General features: G+C 34.7%; 1 protein-coding gene across 1 annotated transcript in view; it reads left to right on the top strand.

Moving 5' to 3' along the window:
* Nucleotides 1-22712, top strand: part of LOC114330383 (homeobox protein B-H1) — a 172665-nt gene extending 149953 nt beyond the window's left edge. The window contains exons 3-4 of the mRNA XM_028279725.2: nt 13649-13917; nt 17374-22712. Coding sequence (XP_028135526.1) covers nt 13649-13917; nt 17374-17546 — 442 coding nt within the window. The 3' untranslated portion in view covers nt 17547-22712. The remainder of the gene's footprint in view (nt 1-13648; nt 13918-17373) is intronic.
* Nucleotides 22713-26404: the final 3692 nt, after the last annotated feature.

The following is a 26404-nucleotide window of genomic DNA, read 5'->3' as shown; positions in this document are numbered from 1 at the left end:
AGTTCTGTCGGTCCATCGTGTAGGTGGTCTACCTCTACTTCTTCTGTCTGCTTGTGGTCTCCACACTGTAATTTTGAGGTCCACCTCCCGTCCTTCATTCTGACTACATGGCCTGCCCAATTCCACTTCAGCCATGCTATTTGCTCTATAACATCTGTGACGTGATTTTTGTGATTTCCTCGTTTCTAACCTAGTCTCTGAGAGTCAGTCTAAGTAATGACCGTTCCATTCTTCTTTGAGAAAATCTAAGTTTGGTTGCTGTGACCTGTAAGTCATGACTAGAAGCACACATTGGTCGAACGTCTTCTTTTTCAGATAGTTTATCATGTTGCTCTTGAAGATGTCTGATAGAGTTCCATATGCGGTCCATGCTAAGGTGATTCTTCTTTTGAGTTCAGCAGTTTGATTGTTCTGGCCGTTTTGGATTTCATGCTCTTTTTCTTCTACTTCTTCTTCTTCTTCTTAGCCTTCTATCGTACACGTTTGGACATAGACCTCTCCCAACTCCTTCCATCGGACTCTATCTTGAGCAACATATTTCCAATTTGTTCCGGCTACTTTTTTAATATCATCAACCCACCTCATCAGTGGTCTTCCTCTCGGTCGTTTATTTTGGTAAGGTCTCCAATGTTGTATTGTTGCATTCCAACGTTGGTCTTTTTGTCTAGCAGTGTGGCCTGCGAAGCTCCATTTAAGTTTGGCAACTTTTGTTGTTATGTCCTCGACTTTTGTTTTTGATCTTACCCATTCATCCATCTTTTTATCTGACAGTCGTATACCTGACATTGCTCTTTCCATTGCTCTTTCTGTTGTGGCTAGTTTGTCCATATTTGCCTTGGTTAGGGTCCAAGTTTGACATTCATATGTCATGATAGGAAGGATACACTGGTTAAACACTTTGCTTCTATGCTCCTCAAGTATTTAGGTATTTTGCGGTTCTTAAGTATCCAACAAAGTTTTCCAAATCCTGCCCATGCTAGTCTTGCTCTCCTAGTAATTTCCGTACTTTGGTTCTCTTCGTCAAGTTTCAGGATTTGAGGTCATCTGTGTTTGTCATTATTTTTGTTTTTCTCATGTTCATTTTCAGGCCGACGCATTGGGCGCTGCCTGCGAGTTCCTCCATCATAATTTGCAGTTCCTCGAATGAGCTCGCTATAATCACAATGTCGTCAGCAAACCTGAGGTGGTTTAGCTTCTTGCCATTACCGTTAATGCCATAGGTTGACCAATTTGTCGTTTTGAAGACGTCTTCTAGGGCTAGGTTAAAAAGCTTTGGCGATATTACGTGCTCTAAGTATTTATATTTATGAACCAATGCTATTTCGTTGAATGTTACTATGGTTTCTATCATACGCTTGTTTAAAATTTATGAACAACGTATACAGGGTTAACTCATGTTCATAGCAGGTAATGTGGATTCCTTTTTGTGTAAAAATCTGATTTGTCACTGATTTTTTAATACTAAAGCCGGGCTGATACTCACGTAATTTATCTTCAGCAAATTCGGTGAGTGTCTCTCTTAGCATCCCTGGCTAATAACACGTATCTAGTATGTGGTGTAATTAACACGTATCTGGCAGAGGAACACCTCTGTAATTTTCACATGACAATATTTCCCCCTTTTTGTATATGGGGCGTAATAAAGTTTTGCTTTCTAATAGGTAGTAGACCAGGGCGCATCTGTAAAAATATTAGTACATTTCGATGTTGAGAGGTGACTCATATTTTTTGCATAAATTGCTTGAAAATAACTCCAATAATAATATTTGAGTTATCCTCCCACTCAAAAAGGTCCGGAACATTGTGTAAATAATCAAAATGTCAAAAATTGAAAGAAAATTTCGATTTTTTTCTTCGTTTTTTGATTATAACTTTAAAAGTATTCATTTCCGAGAAAAGTTGCACTGACATAAAAGTTGCATAATTAAATTTCCAATAATCTATTATTAGTTAAAAATTTTAAAAATTGTCACTCTTGTTGCAAAACAGCAATAATTGCGAAAAAAACCATAAAAAAAACAAGTACTCGCATTTTACGTTTTTCAACCATTTGTGCTACACTTAGGACCTTAATATTTCACCCAGAAAAACTTTATGATATGTATAATAAAACAATTTTGTAAATTATATTAAGATCTGTTTAACAGATTTTGCAAAATAAATTTTGCGATCCAGCTTTCGCAAAAAAAATTTATTTTTTCACAATGTTGCAGGACTGAAAATAAAGCAGACGGCAAGTTGATTTTTTTACATATAGAAGAATACTGATATGAAATTTGCAAAATTAAAATGGGTTAACTATCACGACGTCAGGAATTTTTTTAAGTAAACAATAATTTTTGGTGCTACGAGCAGGACAGCGGATACGTTTGCTCTGATTGGGCATTCCAATGACCTTTGATAAAAATTGATAAATTTAAATTTTTAGTACATTTCGATATAAATAAATAATTTATTTATTACAAAATAAAAACACATACTCTGTCTTTTGAAATAACACTTTTTTCAGCAAAAACTTTCTTTGTTCATATATTTTTACTTAGAGGATTAAAGTTTATTATTTTTAAACATATGCAATTGTTTAAACAATATTTCACAAACAATAATCAAATTAGTTTGATTTTTGTGGAATTAAAATATTGAAATACAAGAAAATATAGGCTAAGAAAATGATATATTAGATAAAGATTGGACGAAATTTTGGTGGAAATCAACTTGTGTGAATCTAACACCGCTGTCCTGCGCGTAGCACAAAAATTAATGTTTATTTAAAAGAATTCCTGACGCCGTAGTAGTCAACCGATTTTGATTATGCAAATTTCGAATAAAAGGTACAATATTTTTCTATATGTAAAAAAAAATTCAACTTGCTATCTGCTTTATTTTCAGTCCTGCAACATTTTGAAAAAATGAATTTTTTTTGCGGAAGTTGCATTGCAAAATTTATTTTGCAAAATCTGTTAAACAGATCTTAATAAAATTAGTATTGTTTTATTATATCATAAAGTTTTTCTAGGTAACATAAAGTAATTTTGCAACAAGGGTGACAATTTTTAAAAATTTTGACCAATTCTATATTGTAGAAAATTTAATTACGCAACTTTTATTTCAGTGCAACTTTTCTTGGAAGTGAATACTTTTAAAGTTAAAATAAAAAAACGAAGAAAAAAATCGAATTTCTTCTTAATTTTTTGACATTTTGATTATTTAAACAATGTTCCGGACATAGAGTGGGAGGATAACTCAGTTATTATTATATGAGTTAATTCCAAGCAATTTCTGCAAACAAATAGGAGTCACCTCTCAACGTCCATCTCAAAACAGATGAGCCCTGGACTATTATAGGTACTTCTATATTATTATAATAGGATTTACATATATATTTTTGATGATTCTATACCAGACAGGAGAATACGTTTTTAAGATTTTGTTGACGGTATTCAATGTATTCGATGATGTTCGAAGATTATTTCTTCTAAAACGTCAAAATTTCAGTATTTACGCAAATACAATAGATCAATAATCGATAATCAATGTCTTCACGGTTGTACAACCATGACGAATGCGTATGACTATACAAGGCAAAGGACTACCGGTGAAATTTGCATTCTGAATAGGAGCTAAAAAATCATTAGACTTTTGATTTACGACGTACATTCAGAAGAATAATTTATATTTCTAGTGGGGGGCTGAAAGGGTGCACAATAGGGGTGCAAACAACGGTTCGCCGCAAAGTGCCCGCTAATGCTTTTGTATATTTGCTACAGTGGCGTATTTTCAAACTGTATTAAACTTTTAAAAGTAGAATTTATAACTAAAGATGATCTTTTTAGGTTATGAATAAAGATATAAGTGCTAATTACAATTATTTTAAACAAAAGTCGAACTTGAATGGGTATATACAAAATTATTAACTACCCTGAAGGGCCTGATGAACCATATTTCTCCATACACTTCTGTGTTATGCTTTTATTTTCGAGTCCCTCAATTTAACGGGTGTGTATTACTATAGATGAGTTAGCTCAGGAAGTGGGAACTGAATGATAAATTGGCAAAGAAAAACAAAAAAAATGGCAAGCTTAAGACCACCGATGAAATCCAAATATGTACCAAAACAAAAACAAAGTTAAGGTTATATAAAAAGATAATAACGTCCATAGTGACGTATGGTGCAAAGTATCATCATCATCAACAGCTATTCCATTCATTCTTGAATGTAAGCCTCCCTTAGGTGTGTCCATTCATATCTGTTTGCTGTTTTTTGCATCCATTTGTGGCCAACCATTCGCTTGATGTCAAAGTCGCTTATGCAAAGTATGGACAATGAAAAAAGCAAATACGGAGAAAAATTGGAAAGATGGGAAAGGGAAATGATCAGAGCTATATATTATGTAGGCAAAAATACTATGAAAGGTTGGGTGCGACGAACAAACAGCGAGCTAGACTCTAGAGGAACTGTATAACGATCCAAGCATCAGTAGCTTTATGAAGACACAGAGTGATATAGGATGGGGCATTTGATGAGAATTGATAGGAAGAGGATGTCAAATCACGGATGGGGCCCAAGCAAGAAAGAACGACCCAGACAAATATTTGTCTGGGTTGATAGCATACAGGATGATCTCAAAAAAGAGGGAAATGATGGTTGGGAAGAAAGAGCAACAAATGGGGACGAATTTAGGAAAATAATAAGTTAATATAGAAGGCCCTAGGTGTACGGGTACGTATCTACCATATTATTAGCATTTTCTATTTCCATAGTTACGAAATGACAATTCTTCTCCAAAAAATAAGTCCCTCTTGACTGTACTATTTAGTTAGGCAACACTTTTCGTTGTTTTTGTAGAGTCTACTACATTAATATAACACTTATAACATCATCACCAAAAAGTCCTTCGTAATTTGTCAAATATAACCAACCGACCGTAACATTCGCCATCAAATCACAGCCACACGCGTTTCTGACATTAAGAATTGGTCCAGGCTGTATGCTTGCCCCCGTTAGGTAAATTATTCCGATTCGTTTTTTTGCACAAACTAGGGATGGGAAAAATCTACCGGTTATAACCTAAAACCGGTTTTTTACTCAGCAGTAATCGGTTTTTTTGCCCCGGTTGTAACTGGTTTTTCTTTTTTAAAGTAATAACCGGTGAAAAACCGGATGTCAAATATAATGAATTCAGAGAAAAAAAAATGAAATTTTCTGAACCCGCACGTGCGAAGGTGAAATTTTAAGCTGACCGAAACCAAGTGACCGAGTTGACAACACTAGTGACTTATGTTTATACTGATATACTGATATCGATTCGAATGGAGTATCGTAAACTAAAGTGCAATGTATACGTAACCTGATGGGTATCGGCGATTGATTAAAAAAATTAAACACCGGTTCTTAGAATACCGGTTATTTTACCGGTTATAACCGCCAGATTAAACCGTAAGTAAAAAAACCGGTATAACCGAAAACCAGTGTTTTTTCAACAATCGCCATCCCTAGCACAAACTTACTCAAAAAGAGGATCTAACAAATCACAGGGTGCCAGGCGGTATAGCTGTCGGAAAATTGTTTAAACAATTTTTTCACTTCGAATATATTCCTCAGATTCTTTGGGTCACTCTGAGCAAAAAGGTCTCCTGTGATTTTTCTCCAAAATTGATTCTTTAAAAATTTGAAAAACGCGAAAATGGTCACTTTCAAGGCTTAATAACTCGGTTAAAAATTATTATTATGAAAGTCAGGAAGTGACCAAACCAAAGTTTAAAGCCACCCCCCCCCCCCTCTAAAATATCCTGAAGAAATTTTTGTCATTACTTTATTCACAAGCTCGAAGCGCGTATTAGCCGGCCGTCAATGATTAGTGGGAAAGAGATGCACCATCTCGGCCATCTTTTGGTGCATTTCACTCGTACTTACCATTGACGGCCGCCTAATACACACTTAGCGCTCATTGTTAATAATTCAAAATAACAGCCTAGTAATAAAATAATGACAAAAATTTATTTAGGATCCTATAGGGAGGCTTTAATCTTTGATTTGGTCACTTTCTGACTTTCATAATAATAATTTTTAACCGAGTTATTAAGCCTTGAAAATGGTCTTTCTGGCATGTTTCAAATTTTAAATCGGCTATAATTCTACTACAATCAATTTTAGAAAAAATCACAAGAGACCTTTTTTACTCATAATGACCAAAAGAATCTAAAAAAAATTGTCCAAAGTGAAAAAATTGATTTTTTGAATTTGTTTAAAAAAATTATTTAGATAATTTTCCGCTCGTGGTACCGCCTGGCACCCTGTGGATTTGTTATATGGACCTCTATTTGAGTAAGTTTGTGCAAAAAAAACGAATTGGAATAATTTATCTAACGGGAGCGAGCATACAGTCTGGACTAAATGTGCCTTCGCCTTTCGCCTTCGCGTTGTCGTTAAAAGCAATTTAACATTTTTTTGTGTTGTTTCGCGTTTATTACGTTTCTCTATGAATATTTTAACACAGAACCCACTTTCAACATTAATTATTTTAATGTAGTTTGATGTAGTTTAACGCGTCTAGGTTTCGCTATGTTTATTAATTAATAATTGTTGATGATGGCGACAAATTACGCATACGACAAAAAACATAATTATATTATTAAGTGATGCAATTTTTAATAATTGACTTATTATAGATTATTAACGGAACTTATATCGAAATTAATAAAGAGGAAATTGAAATTGAAATCTTCAATTTTATTTTGTTATGAGTTTTCATATGTTTTTCTTTTTGTTATATTGACACCAAAAAACTGAAAAGCAGAATATGGTACAGTAAGTAATAAATAATAATTATAGCGTCAAGACTAGTAGGCCCATGGCTTGATTGACCATGCTCCTCCGCCCATTATTATTCATTGCTTTGATCCTCCAAATTATGGCGTTGAGTCTTTTTTGATCATCTCCTACATCTCTTTTCCACCTTGTTCTTGGTCGACCTCTTCTTTGACGTCCTCCTATTTATAGTACTTGACAGTACCATTTTCGACAGTCTGACATCATCTAATATGTCTATCCATTTCTCATTCCTTTTTATGTCCATGTTTTTGATGGATAAGTAGGCCTTAGGCCTAATAAATTATATTCTATATAGTCTTAATTTGGAATCTCTTCATATTTATTTATTTCTTAATAACCTGTTTAATGCATAAACACACACTTGTTCGCTTTCATTAGTCTATTTTGGATTTATTCATCCATAGGTTCTCGTGTTATAATTGTTCATAGATATTCAAACCTCTCACCTTCCTCAAATCTCTATGTATTATTTTTTGTTTATACTGTTTAAATATTTTCTGTTATAATACATTCTTAGTTTGTGCATTCCATGTATTTTGTTTTTATCGTTAGGTACTATATAGCCCTTTTTATCTAATTCTTCAATTATCCGTATCACTTCCTGTTTTCTTCTCGCCACTATTGCTATATCATTAGCGAACGCCAGGCTTTGGTGTTTTTGTGATATACACTGTGTCCGTAAAGTATGGAACAAATTCTTTTTTAGCTAAATAGACCATTTTAAGAAATAATCCTAAAACACGTTGATTTTTGATTTTAATTTACCGTATTTTAAAATATTATTCTAATATACAGGGTGAATTACTTTCGAGTAATGACGTCACCGTCATTTTTTTTAAATGGAACACCCCCATTTTGTCTCAATTTTCGGATTACTCTAGCTGAGCTGATTCCAAAAATGTATCACATGTTGATTCAAATTGGTACAGGGTGGACAAAAATACAATAGTTTTGTGTGTGCTCATAAAGTAACGCGTTAGTAAAATTAACAATATCAGGTCACCAGATTTCAATCCTTTGGATTATTTTATGTGGGGCTATCTGAAGAATGTTATGTATCAAACGAAACCAGCAAATATTCAAGAACTAAAACAGAGAATTCGGACAGCAATAAACAATATTTCTCAAGACACAATAAACAAGGTTCAACAAGAATTTGTACAACGTTTTTGTTACTGTCAAATACAGCAAGGGCTGCAGTTCGAACATTTATAAAGTCACGTATTTCATCATATTCTGTCCGCTAGACAATAAGTATTTTTGATAATATTGTTAATTTAACTAACGCGTTACTTTATGAACATACACAAAACTATTGTATATTTATCCACCCTGTACCAATATGAATCAACATGTGATACCTTTTTGGAATCAGCTCAGCTAGAGTGATCCGAAAATTGAGACAAAATGGGGGTCTTCCATTTAAAAAAAATGACGGTGACGTCATTACTCGAAAGTAATTCACTCTGTATATTAGAATATTATTTTAAAATACGGTAAATTAAAATCAAAAATCGACGTGTTTCAGGATTATTTCTTAAAATGCCCTGTTTAGCTAAAAAATAATTTGTTTCATACTTTACGGACACAGTGTATTCCTTTTATATTTATATTGACTTCCCGTAGCACGTTTTACAGGAGCAGACTAAACAGAATAGATGAAAATGCGTGTCTTGCCTTTCTCCTTCATCTATACTAGGAATACTAGTAGTCTAAGAGCTGGGAGCGGATTTTGTGCGTGATAAGTAATATGGAAAAACTATACGGGGATATGTTGAATTAGTTGTGTACATGACTTTCACCAACGGCCGGAAACCAGAGTTGGGGCCGAGGGTAGTTATAAGGGGTCAAAGTCGCGGATTTTATTATTTTTTTTATGACGCTCATGATCGAGATAGTGCACCAAAATTTGGGAATAAGTAGTTCATGACGTACCTAAGTAAAATCTCTAGGGGCTCAACGCTGCGTGGCCGACAAAGGGGTGGGGGTAGGGGTGAATATAAAAAATATAAGGGGTTTTTTGCGACGTTCGTGATTGACATAGTGCACCATAATTTGGGTATAAGTAGACCATGACATAAATAATTGAAATCCCCAGAGCCGGAAACCAGAGTGGGGAAGGAAGGTAGTTATAAGGGGTCAAAGTTCCGTTTTTTATTATTTTTTTTTGTCACGCTAATGATCGAGATAGCGCGCCAAAATTTGGGAATAAGTAGGTCAGGACGTAACTAAGTAAAATCTCCAGGAGTGGAACGCTGCGTGGTCGACAAAGGGGTGGGGCAGGGGTGAATATAAAAAAATGTAAGGGGTTTTTTGCGACGTTCGTGATTGAGATAGTGCACCAAAATTTGGGAATAAGTAGACCATGACATAACTAAGTAATATCTCCAAAGGCGGAAACCAGAGTGGCGGACGAGGGTAGTTGTAAGGGGTAAATGTCGCGGTTTTTATTATTTTTTTTTGTGGCGCTCATGATGAAGATAGTGCACCAAAATTTGGAAGTAAGTAGGTTATGACTAAGTAAAATCTTCAGGGGCGGAACGCTGCTTGGGGTACAAAGAGGCGGTAGGCAGGGGTGAGTATAAAAATATATGGGGGTTTTTTTGCCGTTTGTGATCGAGATAGTGCACCAAAATTTGGGAGTAAGTAGATCATGACATTACTAAGTAAAATCTACAGGGGCGGAACGCTGCGTGGGGGACAAATGTTGTGCCGGGTCACAAAAAAATTAATACACACTGCGACTTTGACCCCTTAAAACTACCCTCATCCCCAACTCTGGTTTCCGGCTCTGGGATTTTACTTAGCTAAGTCATGGTCTACTTATTCCCAAATTTTGGTGCACTATCTCAATCTAGCACGTCGCAGAAAACACCTTAAATTTTTTATATTCACACCTACCCCCACCCCTTTATCGGCCACGCAGCGTTCCACCCCTGGAGTTGTACTTAGTTACCTCATGGCCTACTTATTCCCAAATTTTGGTGCACTCTCTCGATCATGAGCGTCAAAAAAAATAATAATAAAAACGGCGATTTTGACCCCTTATAACTACCCTCATGCCCAGCTCTGGTTTCCGGCTCTGAGGATTTTACTTAGTTATGTAATGGTCGACTTATTCCCAAATTTTGGTGCACTCTCTCAATCACGAACGTCGCAAAAAATCCCTTATATTTTTGTATTCACCCCTGCCCCACCCCTTTGTCGGCCACGCAGCGTGCCACCCCTGGAGATTTTACTTAGTTACGTCATGACCTACTTATTCCCAAATTTTGGTGCTTATAACTACCCTCATCTCCAACTCTGGTTTCCGGCTCTGGGGATTTTACTTAGTAATGTCATGATCTACTTATTCCCAAATTTTGGTCCACTATCTCAATCAGGAACAGCGCAAAAAACCCTTTATATTTTTTATATTCACCCCTACCCCCACCCCTTTGTCGGCCGCGCAGCGTTCCGCCCCTAGAGATTTTACTTAGTTACGTCATGACCTACTTATTCCCAAATTTTGGTGCACTATCTCGATCATGAGCGTCATAAAAAAAATAATAAAATCCGCGACTTTGACCCCTTATAACTACCCTCGGCCCCAACTCTGGTTTCCGGCCGTTAGTGAAAGTCATGTACACAACTAATTCAACATATCCCCGTATAGTTTTTCCATATTACTTATCACGTACAAAATCCGCTTCTATCTCTCCGACTATAGGGTACATATTCTGAAAATTCATTATTTATTTTAACTTGTTTTTATGTTCTTCGTAGTATTAGATGTGTAATTCTAATAATGTTTTTACTTATTTCTCGTTTTTCAAGCGATTTATTCAGTTGCAGATTTTATTGTCCAATCAGCAAAAATATTCGAAAGATTCCATTCATCTGTTTAAAATTGTTTTTTTCTTTTTTATTGTACATTGTTCTATCTTCACTTTTGTGAATTAATACATTTTTCTCAATTTCTTCCAAGAGTTTTTCATTATATCTTTTTTTCTTCTCTCTTAATATTTTTTGTTGTTTTTCGGTGTTCATCGTACTCACTTTCAGCATCTTTTCCTAATTTCATCATTTTTCTTAATTTATTTCGCTCCTCTAATTATTTTCAACATTCATCATCGAACCATGTCCTTTTCATTTTTCTAATTTCTTGTAGTAGGTACTTACTATATTTCTTACTCGTTTTTCACTTTCTATTTTTCCACTTTTTCTTTCGTCAAAGAAAGCTCTTTTTTGAGCTGCTTAATTTCTTTCATGGCTTGTTCATTGACTTTTCTCAGATTTTTTAATTTTTTTTATATTCCTTTTGTTCTTCTTTAATCTCCCTGATCTCCTGGCCTATATTTTTTATATCTTCGTTTTGTTGATGTGGTTCCTCCTTTATTTCGTTCATGCCATTTGTTAGTTGTCTCATCATTTTCATCATCATCATTTTCATCAGTTGCTTCTAATAAGCTTTCGTTCTCTTCTTTATTTGGATTCTTGTTGTCTTATTTTTCTTGTGAATATATTAACTTCTGACTCCTCTTTTATAGTAGCTTTCGTTAAGGATTACTTTTCTGAACAACAAAGCAGAAAAAAATAAAATATTGAGCGAAATTTTGATTCCGCAATCAGCAAAAGTTTGTATTGACACGTCCAATTATAAAGTGTTTTCAAAACTTTAAATGCGTTTTATTTTACCTCTCAGTCTTTCAACAAAAGGACCGTTTTTGGTAATTATAAGTTACTCTCACCGCCCTCCCCCTCCCCCAACACAGCACAGCACTCGAAATCCCCAATTAACCTAACGACCACCTTCTTCTTCTTTTCGGCGGATATTCAAAAAACAAAGTGTTCCCCAAATCGGTCACAAGACACTTTAGGACGATGATCCGGCACTTTTAGTAAAACCCATACTTTTTTTCGTATTATTGATTTAGGTAAATTAAAAACCACTTTTACAAAATAACCGTTTTGGATACTAATACTCGATAGTGCTTAGTCATTATTCAAACTCGAAATTAGTTTAGAAAATTGGGTTTTGGCGTCTAAAAGTAAATGCCGTCTAGAAAAAATTTCACAGTTGTCGATATGGTTTGTTAGTTGGATAAACGAGATGTTCATGCTTTAAGAAAGACCTTTAATCTGTTTAGATTCCATTGTTTTTGTTAGGAAAAAGTGTTTGGTCTATAGATTGATTTAGATGGAATGATTTTACCGTTTCAGATGGTTTGATGGTCAATAGAATATCGAGTATTGCTGGACAGTGTAACCACAATAATAGAAGCTTAAGAATTATAATAATGAATTCAACCACCGTATAAAAATTTCTCCTGATGAACGGTTTTGTTTTGTATTAATATATAAATTATTAAATAGATAGATAGTTTATTGGTAGTAATAATTCAAAATTACTTTGATAAGTCAAATATAAATTCAAACATAACTAAATCAAAGATAACAGACTTATAAAAATGACAATAGATTAAAATTGGAAGAGAAATAGATACTCATCAAATAAAAAAAGACATTCACTATAAAGTATCTCTTAATTTTTGCTTATATTAGATAAAAATCTCTCTGAGTCAAGAGATAATACAAACACACTTTCTTTTTTATCCAAACCCTTCATCAATGTGACAAGAGTGACCCAAGAAAAGAACAGTACCTATAAGTTAGATGAGGATGAAAGGTACTATCGAGCTGTTAAAATGATTTCCCTGGAAGTCACTTGTATAAGATTCCTGAAGAAGAAAAGTTGTCGGGAAAGCTTTTTCGATAAATTAACTATATGTTGTCCCCAGGTTAATTCTGAATCCCAGTGTACCCCCAGAATATTGGTCTAGTTTGAACATTATGGTAGAGTATTAGAGCAATGAGTCCAATATCAGTGTCATTTCTTTAAGTGAAATTAACACTTTGTGATTTAGAGTTTTTTTAAAGAGAGACGATCAGTTAAACATCAATTGAATAAGTTTTTTTCGGTAATGAAGAGTGTCACATCCAGAAAGATGATAGCCTACATAGATAGTAGTGCCATCAGCAAATAAAACAGTATTACCTCCATCATTTTGAGATAAAACTAGGTCATAACTAAATAATAAATAATGTCGGACCCAAAACTCAGCCCTGATGGACACATACATTAAAGATTGTTTTTGGGAATCACACTGGCTGGATTGAACATGCTGAGCATGCTTTGACAGTTACGAATTAATTAGTTGAATATTATTACTATGGAAATAATAATAAGGAAGTTTTCTTAGCAAAATAAACAAAATGAGAATCTATAGAATGAGAATCAAACGAACAATCACAGAAGACCTATCAACAAAACCACTTATCTGGTTCGGACATAGGTACGCAAAGAATTAATAAAAACCTAAAATCAAAGGAAAAATACTAAAACGGCAACCATAAGGCGGGAAAAAATGAGGTAGACCCTGAATAAGTTGGAGTAAAAGGGAAAGAGGTAGACAATGAGGCGTGAGAAAGAAATATAGAAAAGAACCTAAGGAACCACCAGACGAAGAACCTTGCAATCCTATATGTAATACATTTAAAAAAGAATATCAATCAATAATTAAACTATGATTATATAATTTAGAAAACTGTTAACTGTCAGAGTGACATTGTTTTAATGCTCTATTCTTTGGCTTCATATATTCTTCAGTCTTTTTATGCTTTAAATTCATTTTTTTAGCTGCCATTGGTTTATGGCTATCAACCATTTTTGGCTTTCAGCTGAAAGCCAAAAATATAATAAATAATATTTCTATATTACAATATATAGTTTACTTCAGTAGAATAATCTAATAGCAACATCGTTTTTTGTTACAGGACGAAATGGAAACGACAAACGGCCGTTGGTCTAGAACTTTTAGCTGAAGCCGGTAACTACGCAGCGTTCCAAAGACTGTACGGTGCTCCCGCGTACGGCTGCTGGTACCCCCCACAAACAGCCGGTCCCACCGCAGCTCCCAGTGCGGCGGACCTCTACTACAGACAAGCAGCAGCTGCAGCTGCTGCCACCTTACAAAAACCACTACCATACAGGCTCTATCCACCCACCATGGGATTAGGAATACCTGGACCAAGCGCACACATAGGTAAGTGATCCATCTGTATTTTTTCCATATCAACACTTTGTTTTTTTAATTAGTATAAACGGAGTGTAATCCTATTTATCTCCCATTGCTTTTGTGCATTACGTTCTTCTTCTTTGGCTTTTCCCATTCATCTTCAGTCACCTTCTTCGAGGTCTCTATCCATTCATCTTCAGTCAAACATTCTTTTCGGCCACCTATGTTCTGGCATTCTTTGCAAGGCAAGTCAACTGCGAGGCTCTGTTTTCCAACTGTTTTGTTTGAACATGTAGGATTCTGCTTCCATTCTGTTCCATATTTGTTCTGTTCTTATTCTATCCTCTCTAGTGATTTGTAGACATCTTCTCATAAATTCTAGTTCAACTGATCTTATTTTATTTCATGTTGATGTCATTGGCCATACTTCCACTCCATATTGGGTAATATTCATCACTATGCTCTGAAAGATATATATTTTTTTGTTTTCTTTGGTTAGATTGTTGTTCTATATCACTCCAAGAAGTGCTTTCGTGGATTGTTTTCCCCGTGCTTTCTTCATCTGTATATCTTTCATACAAGTAGCAACTCAACTCATCGCTGAGTTTAAATACTTAAAACTCTTACAAATCTTAGTAGTCTCTTCTTCTAAACTTAAGTTCAAATCTGCAACCTCGGATGCAATATATAAGTATTCATTCTGCACATCTTGAGTGTCCATAGCTCACATTCTTCCTTTAATTTCTTTATCATATATTTCATGTCCTTCCCGTCTTATGCAAAAATAACTTGGTCACCTGTGCACCTTGTACCTCTGTCTATTTATATAATATTTGTATTCTTACTTACTTACTTATTCCTCTTCACTCCATGCGGAGCATAGGGCGTCAACTGTCTGCCTCCATTCTGTCCTATCCTTTGCACTAATCTTTATTTCTGCCCAGGTTTTCCCAATGGCATTAATTTCTTTGTCCACACTTCTTTTCCACGTTTCTACGGGTCTACCTGGTCTTCTCTTGCCATGTGGTGTGTATTCTAGGGTTTGCCTCGCTATGTCTGTAGCAGGTCTTCTTAGTGTGTGCCCCATCCAACTCCATTTCCTTTTGCATATTGTTTTAGATATAGGTACCTGGTTAGTTCTTGTCCATAATTCTTGGTTTGATATGCGGTTTGGTCAGTAAATGTTAAGAACCTTCCTTAGGCATTTATTTATAAACACCTTGCATCTGTGTGATACATTTTCTTGAAACTTTCCAAGTTTCTGCTCCCTATAATAACACAGTCTTCACATTGCTGTTGAATAATTTATCTTGGTTTTACTTGTCATCTGACGTAAAAACCACATTTTCCTTAGCATATTGAATGCGTTTTGAGCTATTCCTATTCTCCGCTTTACGTCATCTTCCGTCCCTCCTTTGTTGTTCAAAATACTGCCCAAGTAGTTAAATTTCTCTACCGTTTCTAATTCCGTGCCTCCCCGTGATATTCCCATTTCTCTTGGTGTATTTATTTTCATTATCTTAGTTTCTCTGACGTTTATGTTAACCTTCTTCCCTGCCTCTGCTACTTTTTCAGTTTTGCGTTGCATGTGTTGTCTTTTTTCTGTTAAAAGGCATATGTCATCTGCAAATTCCAAGTCCTCAAGTTGGTTAAAAACATTTTATCTTATTCCAGTCTTATTACTAGTAGCCTTAGACATGATCCAGTCGATTACTATCAGGAATAAGGTTGGAGAGAGCACACAGCCTTGCCTTACTCCTGTACCAATATCTATTTGTTCTGTTAAGTTGCCTTCGTGGACTATGCGTGCTGTGGACCCTTCGTAGAACAGCTTTATAACTCTGATATACTTGGGAGACATTCCGTATTTCTCTAGCAATTTTTATAAGGCTTTGTGATCTACACGATCAAACGCTTTCTCGAAGTCTATAAAGTTCACATTCAGCTTATTCTGCCACTCTAATGATTGCTCTATAATCGTTCTCATCGTACAAATGTGGTCAATGCAGGATCTTCGTGCCCGGAATCCAGCTTGGTTTTCTCTTATAACTTTATCAAATTCCTTCTTCATTCTTTCAAGCATGATTCGGGTCATTATTTTGCTTGTTGTGCATAGCAGGGTGATCGGCCTCCAATTTTCACATTTGGATGTGTCGCCCTTCTTAGGAATTTTTACAATTAAGCCTTGCGTCCATTCTCTGGGTAGCTCTTCGGTTCTCCAAATTTTATTTAAAAGTGTGTACAGTATATAAAGGTGGACGTTTCGATGTCTGCTTTGATTAACTCAGCAGGGATATTGTCTATTCCGGCGGCTTTTCCTCTTTTTAATTGTTTAATTGCATCTTTTATCTCTTCATGGGTGAATTCTTCGGTGTTCATGTTCATTGGTTGTCTGTTAGGTTCCTCTTCTATTTCGTTTATTATATTCTGTTCTTCATACATTTCTTTGAAATATTCCATCCAATCACATGAATAAATTACAATATTTCTTCAAAATCACTTAACTCACACCCTTGTACACAATACCGATAACAAGGTATTCGGTATTGATGTTATCGGTATTGTGTACAAGGGCGTGAGTTTAGGTATTTTGAAGAAATACTGTGATTTATTTACGTGATTACTCCGTCTGTTCGGTAGACGAAGTATAGTAAGAATTTGTTGTTCTGTTTTCAGTACGACACCATCTTTATCTTTTATTTTAGTGGTACCATTTCGACTCGTTCTTGTCAAGGTTCTTATGATGTCATACAATTTTTTTAGGTCGTTTTCTCTTGCCGCATTTTCAGCTTCATTAATGAGTCCGTTGTGGTATGATCTTTTGTCATTTCTTGCGCTTCTTTTGGCTTCTTTGTTTTTTCCCAGTATTTCTGTTCTAATCGTTGCTTCTCATCGTCGTCTTTCATTCCTAGTAACTTGACTTTAATTTGTTTACGTTCTTGTATCTTGTCCCATGTTGTTTTTGTCATCTAGGGTTTGTTACTGTTTTTCTTGTAGCCAACTGTATTTGTATTCTATTTACCCATGTTGTTCTGAAGCTATTTTCTTGTGGCATTTTTATAATCAAGTATATTCAAATGGGAAATAAGCCACAATTTTACCTAAAAATGATTTTATTAACGTATTATTTATTATTAACTATTTACCCATTTCTCTATAACGTACATTCTTCGTCCATGTATATGGACGATCTATTTTTTCTGTTATAACCGTGGAAAAGATTTTCAACGAAAATTTTGTTCAAACGAACATACGAGTTGACAAATTCGCAAAGTCTGTTCGTTCGTTAGTTCGTGGGTTGCGCCCCTGTAATACTAGGAGCCAACCTATCGATGTATTCCTATGTAGTTTTATCTCCTGAATCCAAATTGTTCATGTTTTCCTTTAGGCGTTGATTCATTTCTGTTGCGGTCCATCTTTTGTTCATCTGTAGCATATTGTGCATTTTGTGCTCTTTGCTCAAAAATGTCTCTTTTGTTCCAGGTTCTTTAGCAGCTAGCAGCTCGTTAAGTACGCTTAGCAGTTACTACTCGAGCCCGACGCCAGAAGGACCTTCACCGAGATCTCCCAGTCCAGACACGCCGCTGGACCCGGGCTCCCCGGGCACGATGGGCCGGAGGTCACCTTCGGAAGATGAAGACACGATTCATGTCTGAAGATGACCGCGCAAAATTTAAATTGTGATATAACGTGTACTATAATAGCTGAACTCTTGTTAATTTATTTTTTGGCGCTTTTCAGTGTTGTGTGGCTTCGCGAATGTGACATCCTTATTGAGAATTTAACAAAAAAATAGATCCTTTAAGGAAATTAAACAAAATAGATAAAAAAAAAGGTCGATATGTGATATTAACTGCTCAGTAGCAGGATATTTTTTATTTAGATATTATGAATATATTAATCAATTCGGGTTAAACTAGTACTAATAATAATCAATAAATAGAGTCATAGGCGTAACCAGGGGGGGTTTTGGGGGTTGTAACCCCCCCCATTGGGATGTACTTTGAGCTCTCTACGCTTAACACCATAGCCCTCAGAGACCTTCCAGTAGTTGTAACCCCCCCTTTCAGGTAGTTGTAACCCCCCCCCTTAGGATCATCCTGGTTACGCCTATGAATAGAGTTGCATAAAAAAGTTGCATACTCGATTTATTCTTGCAAAAGTTATAAATGTTTATTAATTATTTCTTAGTAAGCTGTTGACTGTGTTCAATAAAAAAGAGCTAAAAGGAACTAAAAAGTTAAAGACGTTTTATCGATTCATATGGTCAATTGCCCCCCAAATATGAAAAAAGCACGGAGTGCTACAATTTAAATTTTATCTTTAGGCATGTGCTTGATGAAGCAGCAGAACAATATAGGATAAGGACTAACAAAGAGCTCGAAGAACTATACCCAGACGCCAACATCACAAAAGAAATAGTCCAGAAGACTGCAATGGGTACGACACCTCAGAATGACCAAAGAACAGTATTGCTGGTATGGGAGGAAGTCCCAACTGAAAGAACACCACGCGGATGCCCTCAACTCCGGTGGCGAGATAATACATACGAGTATAACATGAGACATGTAAGCTATGGACGTGGAGAACTGGATGGAGATTTCTCAAGACAGAGAAGAGTGGAGGCATGTAGTCGAGTCTGCTAAAACCCACGGAGGCTTGTAACGCCACGGAGTAGGAGCAGAAGCTACCATTTAAATGGGTGCGTTTTTGAGAAAAATTTAAATGGGTGCGTTTTTGAGAAAAGAGTGAATTAATCTCTATGCACTGGGGTGCATTAGGATGAATTACATGTAAGTACTATTATAGTACCTACACATCTACAGAAAAGTTGTCTAAAATTAAATTTTACATCGAAGTGTCACTTCTACGAAGCAAAAAACACTAAAGAATAGGCTTTCACAGAAAAAAAAAACTATGTAAGTTTCGTAGTTTTTAGGATTTATAGTTTTCGGGCAACGATTTTTCAAAGTTTGCCACTCATAATTTTTAGGCCTATATTTTCCCTATTTTTTCTCAAACATTCTATAACTGTTTTTACACCCTTTTAGGTATACTTACGCATTTTTACTTTTTTACTAACTTTTACGGAATTTTTTTTATTTCTAGTTAAACTTTTTTTCTATTACAATTAGCCCTTTTCTCAAAAACGTACCCGTTTAAATAGTAGCACTCCGCGGTTTTTTCATATTTGGGGGTCCATTGAACATATGAAACAATAAAACACCTTTAACGTTAAGAGTTACGACCCTGGATTATTCAATATGTAACGGCATATAAAAGACTGTAACCAGTGTTTATTATATTAAGAGCTTTTAGTTTTGTAGTTGTTACCATATTTTTCGAAATTGTACGTTCTCAAAATAAATTTATTACGAAATTCACTTTTTTCCGCATTCTGATTTTCAAGTACTCTTTCGGCTCTGATTTTCGTAATTGGCGCAGTCAGTAGGATTGTCACGGAATTTTAAATTGAAACGCCAATATGATTTTCGTAATTTTGTAATTCCTCTCTAAAGTACATAATCAATAGTGATTATCAGATGATCAATTGTTGGCGTTGATTTGCTAGAGAATTTACTTACTTGTTCTGGCTGTTATTGAAGATGCGGTGTAGTTGGCGTTTAAAACTTTGACAAATAAAAATACTTGATTACTGACCACTACTATCACAAATGGATCTTTTTTGACAGTTTTAGCAAAATTATGTTCGTTTAAATTGGCAATAGGGGTGTTAAATTCGCGGAGCTGTGTTGTGTAGAATCCAAAGCAGATTCTGAATGGACGAAATTTTGTAATTATTAGAGAAAATGTCGTCGTCTATTGTATAAAATGTTTTAATCAGTGGCCAGTGTAAATGAAGGAGAATGTTCGATATTACTCAGCATTTACTAATTAATAAAAATTTTCGATCTTATTTTTATTAAACGCGGTGATTCTAATAACCGTAGAAACATTTAATAAACCAATTAGCATAAACGATTAATTTTAATGAAAAACTAGCTATATTAAATACAGCTCATTAATTTAATAAATGTTTAAAGTATTTCCTTGGGAGCGTTCATGTTAATGAGTAATATATTACAAGTTTTTGCTTAATAGACAATAATGAATAACAATATTTATGTTTTAAAATTATTATGCCTTCAGCAACTATGATTTCTTATACAGTGCTAGTCAAAAGTCCGTACCCCCCCTCGTATCTTTTGAACGGTTATACTTATAATAGTGAAATTTGGAGGGAGGAAATAAACGGATTTAGGCGTCTTAACTAGTTATGACAGGTGACGTAATAATGACAGATGACGTTGCAGCGCCACCATGACAGATAATTTTAAATGGGACCTTATGGCAAGTGATACCTCGTATGAAAGGTATTGAAAATACCTATTCAGTCATACTAATTTTGTTTGAGTTTAAGCTAAGTTTGATGAATAAATGAAATAATAGAAAATTGTAGTTTCGCATTTAATTAATAAAAATTCAAACCTCCACCTATGATTACTTGTCAAAAGGGTTGACGTTGACGTAAAAACTATTAGAGAACTGAAAAACGTGAACTTTTTTGACAAAAAAACCATAGGCAGACATTTGAATTTTTATTAATTAATCAATTTTATTAATCAATTTATATCCAAAAAAATTAGTATGACTGAATAGGTATTTTCAATACCTTTCAAACGAGGTATCACTTGCCATAAGGTCTCATTTAAAATTATCTGTCATGGTGGCGCTGCAACGTCATCTGTCACTATTACGTCACCTGTCATGACTAGTTAAGACGCCTACATCCGTTTATTTCCTCCCTCCAAATTTCACTATTATAAGTATAACCGTTCAAAAGATTCGAGGGGGGTACGGACTTTTGACTAGCACTGTATATTGCTATGTATAAAATTTTGTCTTCAGTTTATATTACTCCTTTATTTAAGTTGTTTTCAGAACTGATGTCTTCATTCGCAAGGTTGTTTAGTGAGCTCCGAAAATAACCTTGTTTGTCTTCATTCAAAGGATTATTTATTTGTTCTTATTCTTCATGTACCATTTTGTTATCCATTCAGAACGTTGGTTAGCATTTTAGCTATGTATGTTCAACCATCAAGTATTTCTTGGTCCTGGACTGCGTTTGCTTGTTATTTTCCCTTGCATAATATTTTGCAGAAACTTCTATTTGGGACCTCTAATTACATGTGCGAAGTACTCCACCTTTCTCTTTTCGATGCTTTTTATAATATCAGTAGTCTTGCTAAGACATACTAGTATTTTGAGGTTTTGAATCTTCTCCATCCAAAAACTTTCAAAATTCTCCTATAGCACCACAGTTCGAAAGCTTCTAGGTGATTTAGATCACTTTTATTCACAGTCCAAGACTCGGCACCCTAAAGTAAAACTGAGAACACGTAGCAGCGAAGTATATGGATGCTCAATGCCAATTTTAGGTATCTTTTACATAATACCTTGGACATCCTTCTAAATTCCCTGCTTAATTCTGGATTTAATTTCACCGTGACTCTCTGCGTTACAATTTAACTGATATCCAAGGTAAACAATTTGATCCACTGGCTCAAGATTGGCACTATAGATGGTTTTTATATTCTGTTGTTTACTTATTACGAGTATTTTGGTTTTCCGTATGTTCAAATCCAGACCTGTTTCCTTAGACTTTTCTCAACGACACTGTTAAGTAATGTCTACAGCTTTTCTTCACCTTTCACAATAAAATTATTCCTTCTTGTTTTTCAGAAAATGTATTTTTGAAAATCTATTCGGCGTAAACCTTAAAAAACAGGTGCGACAAGATATATCCCTAGCGTACTCCTCTTTTAATAGTATTAGCCTCTGATTCCAAACCATCTACTAAAACTGCATAAGCAGCATAGACTTTTGCTGTTCTGTTCTTAGATACAGCCATGATACTACGACAACCAGGTTGTCGTAGTATCATGGATAGAGCTATGAACAACGAATTGGAACAACTATTCGGTAGGTGTCCGCTGGTATACTAAATTGTTTTAAGAAACGAAGCTATAGCCTCTAAACCATTGCTGTCATTGATAATCTTGTATATTTCTTTTGAAATGTCATCAGGACCAGTAAGTTTGCCATTTTTTGAAGATTATATGGCTTGCATCTTATTGCAGATACCAGCCGCTTTTTTCACTTTTTTATATAATATGTTAGACGTGTTGTATGTATCTATTTTCCAGTTCTTCAATTTCATGGCACAATTTTGCTAGGTGTTGACTGTCTGCTTCTCGTATTTTACGTCGAATTTCCTTTTTTATAATTTTATAAAGCTTTTCGTTGTTTTTTTTTTCTTGTCGCCGTTGCTCTATCAAGTCTAATAATATCTAATATTTTATTTCGAAAAATTCAAAATAGAAATCAACATGTTTCAGCTTTTCTTGGAAATATTTTTGTTATAACAATAATATGAACAATAATTTATTTTATATCCTACATAAACAATGTATATTGTAATTTGTAGTAATAGATTTTATCAAACAAAAAATATAGAATCTCTAATTCATGTTTATTAAAAAATTAAAAAATAAAATTAGAAATGATCGAAAATTTTGGACACAAGTTTATGCTGTGTAATTGTAATAAAAGAACGTTCGATATGTATGTGTAGCCACAACTGTGTATTATAAAACCCGTACGGAGTACGCGTACTAATTTGTAAATGGTTTTAAAATGAGATTGCACTTTTGTTGTAATCGGTACTTCTTTTCCTTTTCGATTCTTTCGGCTCAATGAGTATGTTTATTCATGTTAAAATTAGAAAATAGAAAATAAAGGATTTTAAGTTTTTATTACCACTTCATGTTTTATTCCGATTACCTTCTCCATTTTTTAATACTAAAGAATACAAAAATTGATAAATTTTGTAAATATGAAATCTGGGCGAAGTACCCACTAGAGATCTGTACCAACTTAAGACCAAGCAAGAATTTATCAATTCAAAGGTTTCAAGATAGGAATAGAATCTACAAATTAGATGGGATAAACTTTAAACGAATACGTCGAAAACGATTATATTTGTATATTTGAATAGAAGTAAAAAATGCAAAAGTTTAGAGCTTATGTACCCACCCACAAGATAGGAAATAATGGATGCTATTAAAGCACTGGAGATGAGGAATTATAAAGCCCCAGGTACTGACAACATATATATACACCGTTATTAGGCGTTAACGCCCTTCGGTAAGGATCTATGGGGAAGTATCACCAAGCCGCAAACCCTTATCCCTTGCCGTACTGCTCCTCCACGGCCCGATCGGACACCAGTTTATTCCAGACCAAGTCGTAGATTCTATTGAATTTTATACTACGACGTTATCCTGTTATTAATTTCAAATGACCTGCTGAGGCTCGAACCTCCATCGCAAATCCACTAAACTTGTCCATCGACTGCGCCTCATCCAACTGAACCGTCATGACCGACACCATACCCACATTGACAACATACCCGATGATATTCTTAAACTTGGGGACACAAACTGATAGGTAGATTTCATAAACTAATAACAGACTGACTGAACATAGAAGCAATTCCAGAGGAATGGAAAAATGCACCGAGATATATGGGACATGTGATGAGAGGAGATATATATCTAATACCAGGGGCGTGCAGTCCATGGAAGCAAGGGAAGCATTGCTTCCCTTGGTTTCCGTAGTAATGCCGTACCATCTGAGTAAATGAGATAATTTTAAAAAAATTGAACAAACACATAATAAGCAGGATTTTAAGTTGCGTACGAGAATATTTAATTATGTAGTACAAGCAGCAAGTACCTACCTAATAAGAAAAGACAAACGTATTTTACTCTATTTTTGTCATACAGTAAATAACTAAGCAATGAAATAGGTACCCATACTAGTATAAGCAGCGCTGTATGCTGCATCCTTCCGTACTCGGACCATGATCGTATTTCTACGGTGGTATTCGGAGTTATATCGGCATAATAATCTGATTTTTAAGTTGCTTCTCTCCAGCGACTCAAGCCTATGTAAAAATCATCGGGGTTAGATGGTGAGCGGTGAGTTCAAATTTGGGGCATATCTTTAGCTTATAAGCAGTTTTGTCAATTGCATAGGAAGGTGTTTTTGGTGAATTTAAATGGGATTTACCAGCATTTGACAATGACGGGCTTCGTTGACTGATTTTTTGAAAGTATGAAGATGGATTTTATTGAATTATTTATATAAATAAGTACATAGAATTATTTATATTATAAATACTAAATATAAATATTATTTATATAAATATATTATAAAATATGTATTAGTGTTTTGGAAAATGGTGAAAATGTGAAATGTGGGATACAGAAACCATAAATAGCTCGAGAGCATTTTTGGATAGTTTAAAAGATTATTTGAATTTTCCTTTATAACTTAGCTTTTTTCAGAAATATTTCCATTCTCAGATAATTTATTTAATGTATTGCAATGCAAGATAAACGAGATTGGTTTCTGTGTAAAAAAATTAGCGTATTTAAAGATATTATTAACAAAAAGAGAGAGATGACTTTAAAAAATGCTCGAATAATATGATGGCAAGAAGTTAAGTTAAGCCTAAAAGGAAACGAATAGGTACGCACTGATAATGTTGGAGATGTCGAATCGTGCTACCGCCAACTATACAATTTACCAGATTTTCGATCAAATATGTCAACGAATGGAAAATAGGTTTTAAGAATTTTGATGACCTAGACTTTCTTTAGCTGTGAAATTTTAATACATTAAAAAAACACATTTTCCTGAAAAACAAACAAAATCTTTGATGCGTCTTTATGGACAATATTTTGACTTGATTTAATTAAGTTCAGAACTAACAGCTTTATATGAGACTGAGGATATTGAGTATTGACACAAAAAATATTGCCAGTGAGTTACTAATATTTTTTCCACCTACCTCTACCGAAACTATACATTTCCTGACCTGATTGTAGGGAGGAAAGGCGTACCTACTTTTCGTCCCTAGGGAGACAAGGTACTTTTACTCCCTAGGGAGTATACCTAGTAGTATGTATACGTTTTATAAAGGATTTTACTTGTTTTCTTTTCCAATTGAATATAATCTGATTAAAGAAATGTCACAATATCCACGTTTGTACAAGGAAGTTATAGACAAGTTTTCGAAAAATGGTAGAAGAACTTAATTACATTATAAATAGGTGTTTTTACAATTTTTCTTATAAATTGCTTCCCCTGTTTCAAATTTCACCGCACGCCCCTGTCTAATACTCCAGGTCATTATGCAAGGAAAAATCTAGGAAAAAGATCCATAGGAAGGGGACGTAACTTATGGCTGAAGAACAATAGGGAATGGTTTGGATGTAATAACAACGAATGATTTAGAGCCGCGGCCTCAAAAGTAAAAATCGCTCTGACGATTGCCAACCCTCGAAGCGGAGACCGCACCTAGAGAAGAAGGAAAAATGAAAATACATGTCGAATCTACAAGAACGGAAACAAACTCAGCTATAAAAAGTATAGAGGAATATCCTTACTCTGTGTGAGCTGTGTGTGTTTACGTGGATCATAAACAGAAGATTGAGTTACTTTACAGAGCAAATCATACAAGAAAACCAGGTTAATTCAGACCTCGACGGTATAATATTGACCAACTATTCAACGTAAAACAAATATCAGCTAAAGCCTTAGCGAATAACCAAATCTTTGTAGATTTTCGAAAAACGTATGACAACATAAACAGAGATAAAATATACTTCATTATGACAAAATTTAGTATATCAAGGAAATTTGTAAAATTAATTGAAACCACAATGACACACACACAAAAGCTCAAGTATGAGTCCAAAACCAATTGACAGATCCCTTCTAGAAAATTAAGGGGGAAAATGCGAAGATGGGCTTCGACCTGTTTAGTACCTATATATTTCTATATAATACGCAAGAAGAAAAATGTCTGTAAACCCAAAAAATATATATTGTTAAAGAGTCTAAACATATTATGACTTACGCAGACGATGTAAACTTGGCAAGAGACATCACAGAATTTTAGGTGTAGCTTGAAGAAAATGCGAAAGAAATAAAGCTAGTCGTCAATATAGATAAAAAACTAAAGCTCTAATACAAGCAAGGAAACAACGGAACTTGCGCAAATTTTGACAAAAGACGATGCAAATGTTGAAGTTGTAAAATAGCTTACATACCTACCTGGGCACAGATAACTGAGGACGGCAGCGAGAAGGAAGAAATACGGAAAAGAATAATGCTTACTAACTTCTTAAGAAGAATATTGGGACTCATCTGCGACAACGGTATCTGGAGAATAAGTTTCTACCAAAAGTTATATCAATATTATGAAGAAGTGTAATATCGTTATCATATAAATGACCACTTTATAAATCTTTAAGGCAGGGGCTTATAGATAATAAAGTAGGTATAATTTGACCAAAAGTATAAAAGTATATAGTTTCTCTAATCAGCTTAGCTCACGCTGGGTAAACCTTTGTGAATAACCACTAGATTAAAATATTATTTA

Source organism: Diabrotica virgifera, chromosome 7 (assembly GCF_917563875.1).
Source record: "Diabrotica virgifera virgifera chromosome 7, PGI_DIABVI_V3a".
In the NCBI taxonomy this organism is placed as follows: Eukaryota; Metazoa; Arthropoda; class Insecta; order Coleoptera; family Chrysomelidae; genus Diabrotica; species Diabrotica virgifera.
Note: the sequence above shows the minus strand (reverse complement) of the source record. Positions and strands in the feature narration are given on the sequence as shown.